At 37.1% G+C, this 4,441-nt stretch overlaps 1 protein-coding gene across 3 annotated transcripts; it reads left to right on the plus strand.

Annotated features, from left to right (window-relative positions):
* Nucleotides 1-382: 382 nt before the first annotated feature.
* LOC107003463 (protein DETOXIFICATION 54) lies at nucleotides 383-4,214 on the plus strand. 3 transcript variants are annotated; one of them, XM_015201796.2, is made up of 5 exons: nucleotides 385-557; nucleotides 675-707; nucleotides 793-901; nucleotides 1,003-1,875; nucleotides 3,466-4,214. In XM_015201796.2, the coding sequence occupies exons 3-5, from the start codon at nucleotides 848-850 to the stop codon at nucleotides 4,039-4,041; spliced, it is 1,503 nt and encodes a 500-aa protein (XP_015057282.1). In that variant the 5' UTR covers nucleotides 385-557; nucleotides 675-707; nucleotides 793-847; the 3' UTR covers nucleotides 4,042-4,214. The 3 variants fall into 3 exon arrangements, with proteins under 3 accessions (XP_015057284.1, XP_015057282.1, XP_015057283.1); XM_015201798.2 differs by lacking the exon at nucleotides 675-707 and having other exon boundaries at nucleotides 383-557; nucleotides 839-901; XM_015201797.2 differs by lacking the exon at nucleotides 675-707.
* The last annotated feature ends 227 nt before the right edge of the window (nucleotides 4,215-4,441 follow it).

The raw sequence follows: 4,441 nt of genomic DNA on the forward strand, positions 1-4,441 counted from the left end.
CACCCACCCCTCACCCCCAAACCCCAACTGGTGGTCCTTTACTCCTTTCCTTTCCCAGGTTCCTCTATCTTCCCCTTTTACACACACAGAGACACACAACATAAATACACTTGTCAATGAAAATGTAACTGTAAAAAGTACTACTATATAGTGGAGCAGTAGTGAGAAAAAAAAATGGCATTGTCTCATTCTCCAACCCCTCTCTGCCTGCCTCTTGTGTTTTTTATAGGTTGATAGAAGGGTCCCAATCCATCCACTCTAAATAAATACTAGAACAGAGTGCTTTCCTTTTCTCATGTGTCTTCTCAGGTCACAGTCGCCGCCATTACCATATGTATATATATATATACACATATGTATGTATGAGTGTATCATAATACAATATACTACTTTAGAATAAAATAGAAAAAGGCTTGTTATATCCATTTCTATTATATATACACATAACATATTACCACCCTATAGAACCCCATCGATTTTCTTTCCCTTTTCTCTGTGAATCTTGAAATTCAAAACATTTTGGTTTCAGAAACAGATGCTCAGAGGTAAAATATAAGGTGGGTTGGTTTTATTTTCATTGTTTTAGTTTCTTAGTAGTGTTAAAGAAAGAAAAGGAACGAACTTTGTGTGTTCTTCTTCTTCATCTTTTTTTTGTTTTTCTTTTTGCGTTACAGTTTTAAGTTTGGCTTGGGAAACTGATAGCAGAGGTGGGTTTTGTTTTGTTTTAGCTTTTTTTGTATGTAGAGGAAGAAAAAGGTGAAAACTTGAATGATGGTTATGTTTTGTTTTCAGATACTGCATGCTATTTAAGGAGTTCTCTTGACTACCCATTTCTCAGGGTTCATTAATGGCGGAAAAAGACCCTGATTTTTTCTCCCACAAATTGCCTACTGCTTCTCAGGTTTTGTTCTTTTACCCCCCAAAGATTATAATTTTGTTATTTGTGTAATGTTATGGAAGAGGTGGTGCTAAGCTTGCATTTTGATTCTTGAAAAAAAAAAGGTGGTGGAGGAATTGAAGGAGCTATGGGGAATGGCTTTCCCAATAACAGCAATGAATTGCTTAGTCTATGTTAGAGCAGTGGTGTCTGTTCTATTCTTGGGAAGACTTGGAAGTCTAGAACTTGCTGGTGGAGCACTTTCCATTGGGTTCACAAATATAACTGGTTACTCTGTTCTTGTTGGTCTTGCTTCAGGTCTTGAGCCTGTTTGTAGCCAAGCTTATGGAAGCAAGAACTGGGACTTGCTTTCACAGTCTCTACAACGTATGATTTGCATACTTTTGTTGGCTATCATTCCAATAAGTCTTCTGTGGATTAATCTTGAGGGAATCATGCTTTTCATGTGTCAAGATAAGGAAATAACCGCAATGGCTGCAACTTACTGTATCTATTCACTCCCTGATCTTGCAACAAACACTTTGTTACAGCCTCTGAGGGTGTATCTGAGGTCACAGGGGGTGACTAAGCCTCAGATGTGGTGTACTTTTGTGGCAGTGCTCTTTCATGTGCCCTTGAACTATTTTTTGGTTGTGGTGATGGGGCTAGGAGTTCCAGGAGTTGCTATGGCTTCAGTGCTGACTAATCTGCATATGATGGTGCTGATGATGGGGTATGTCTATGTTTATGGGAGGTGGGAGTGGAGATGGACGGCTGGGATTGGAGGGATTTGTGGTGGATTGGGCCCACTGCTGAAGTTGGCTGTTCCTAGTTGTATTGGTATCTGTTTAGAATGGTGGTGGTATGAGATTGTAACTGTTCTTGCTGGATATTTGCCTAATCCAAGGCTTGCTGTGGCTGCTACTGGGATTATGATACAGACCACTAGCCTTATGTACACTGTTCCCATGGCCTTGGCTGGCTGTGTATCTGCTAGGGTAAGTTTCCATAAAACTGTGATTGCTTTGCTTACGTGCACGGTGCATCATATGATACACACTTAATGCTGTTAACATGATAAGAACTTTCATTTGAACATTACAGTTTGTTTGTTTATGGTACTGCTTTTTGATTGTGTTCGATTAATCGTGGAGTTTAACTTATAGCACATACCAAAAATACTCTTAGAACTTGCGGTTATGCCTATCATGTAATTAAGGGAAATCGCTTTAGATATGTGACATACTAACACATCCAAAAGACTAACCCTGGACCACTTCTCTGGGGAGTCTGACTCAACCAAGTCAATAAGTTGTGTCTGCTATGAAATGAAAAAGGAGTTAATAATTATGCAATTTCGTGACAAACCTTGTCTAGTTATGAAATCTGCTGAAATCTCGCAAATACAAAAAAAATCCGTGTTTGTGTGCTTTAACCTATTGATGTATGATATAACAATATTCCTACTACTGCAATTATTTATTCTAGCATAAATAAAGTGATGTTTATTTGATAATGATCTTTGTAATGTTTGCTGACAAATACTAATGAATGGATATGTTCCAATTTTCCGTAGCTTGTGTCTTTGATCATTGAGGTGTAACATATTGGTGCTTGTGAATGTTGTTGTCAACTTGATATATTTAATTGTGAAAAGATGTGATTCTGATAAATTAGGGGTTAAGGGAACAACTTGCTTTAATTTGATTGATGATTTGACCTCTTTGAGTCAAATACAGTGCAAATGCTTGTTGGTTAGTTCTCGTAAATCTTTTTTTAATGATTAAGCAAGTGCTTTAGAAGTGGAAAGCAGTTAGGCCAATTATACTTTTGCCATTCATTGCTCATCTTTTTGTAGTTACTGTACTTAAGAACATTTATTTAGGTAGTTTGGTGAAATAAGAGCCTAAAAGGTAATGAAATGTGTCGACATTTTGTGCATATTGATATGTAAGGAACCCCACAATGAACTTAAGTTTGTTGTTCTTTTAAATTTGCCCCTTATGTGCTTCTTGGATTAGAGTGCTTGATTCTATATGATATATGAACTCCATTTCTTCTTTTTTGGCTTTTCATCAGTTATGTAGACGAGACATGTTGTTATAGAAATATCGGTTCTTGATTTCATATAGTAACTAAAATACCAAAGAGGACAGAGAGGCTTCATTATAACTATAACATAAACTGGACAAAAACAGAAACTTTTTTCGTGTCTGGTATCACATAATCTTCCTAAAGATTGTATGTTTTTTGTCAGTTACTTGATCACATCATACTTTATGTACATCCTTATCCGTCCGATTCAGTGAATGGTTACAGATATCGTGCTAGGAGCCACATCTACGCCCCGTTGCTTCTTCTTATGTGTAACTTCCCCTATCTATTGGCTTATATATGACATCACCATTTAACCAACTAGAGTTGACCAAAAATTCATGCCTAAATAGTTGTATCCCTTTGCATATTTGGCATTTTACTTCCATCCTAATTTTTAATATTATACCATTTTCTTGTATTGACGTTGCCGTTTGTTAAAAAAGAAGTGAGATCAGTTCTGTAATGTTGTACTGATTTAACTTCCAATCCAGGTCGGGAACGAGTTAGGAGCTGGGAAACCATACAAAGCAAAGTTAGCTGCAGTAGTTGCATTAGCTTGTGCGTTTGTCATTGGATTCATAAACGTTATATGGACGGTGATCTTCAGGAACAAATGGGGAGGCCTATTTACAAAAGATGAGATGCTTCAAGCACTTGTTGCATCAGTTTTACCAATAATCGGTTTGTGTGAGCTCGGAAACTGTCCTCAGACCACCGGTTGTGGCATACTCCGTGGAACAGCTCAGCCGGTTATAGGTGCCCGGATCAACCTCGGCTCATTTTACTTCGTTGGCACTCCGATAGCATTATGCTTAGCCTTCTGGCTAAAAGTTGGTTTTAGTGGTCTATGGTATGGTCTGTTATCAGCTCAAGCAGCCTGTGCTATCTCAATTCTATATGCTGTCCATTGCTGCACAGATTGGGAAGGCGAGGCGCTGAAAGCGAAGCGACTAACCAACTTAGAGATGATGGGACATAGAGATGACATTAGTGATGATGATGATGATGAACAAAATGGCCTTTTGGTTAATGAGATGATCAAAGACAAGTTTGATGATGTTCCATAAAGAAACTCTTTTTTTTTTTCTTCCTTTTTATAAGGAGCTAGGGACTCTCTTTTTGTTGTTTAGTTGCTTTTGTCAAGGCTAAAAGGAATATCATGGTGTCCCATACAAAAATGTTTGTTCCATAATTTCAGGCTCTAATACAAAATAACATTTTGCTTTGAGTTGCTCAACCCATACAAGTGGTTCATATTTTATATTGTTAATTAATTATTAGGTGTTTTCCTATATTTTAGTGTCCTATAGTTGGCTTTTACTTTTATGATTTTGTTGTATTTGAATAATTGATATTGTGACCAATAATGTTGCTTAATAGGGAGTAAAGAGTAGAACAATAGACTAATTAGGTACCTAGCTATATATAAGTATTTTAATATTTTGATTGGAGAAAATCTTGTCTTGG

The sequence above is a fragment of the Solanum pennellii genome, chromosome 11 (assembly GCF_001406875.1).
Source record: "Solanum pennellii chromosome 11, SPENNV200".
Taxonomy (NCBI): Eukaryota; Viridiplantae; Streptophyta; class Magnoliopsida; order Solanales; family Solanaceae; genus Solanum; species Solanum pennellii.

Excerpts from the sequence above, each read along its gene's own strand:
- LOC107003463 (XM_015201798.2), top strand. The coding sequence starts at position 848 with ATGGCGGAAAAAGACCCTGATTTTTTCTCCCACAAATTGCCTACTGCT. Across the intron at positions 902-1,002 it reads AATTGCCTACTGCTTCTCAG|GTGGTGGAGGAATTGAAGGA; the intron begins GTTTTGTTCTTT and ends GAAAAAAAAAAG. Across the intron at positions 1,876-3,465 it reads CTGGCTGTGTATCTGCTAGG|GTCGGGAACGAGTTAGGAGC; the intron begins GTAAGTTTCCAT and ends CTTCCAATCCAG.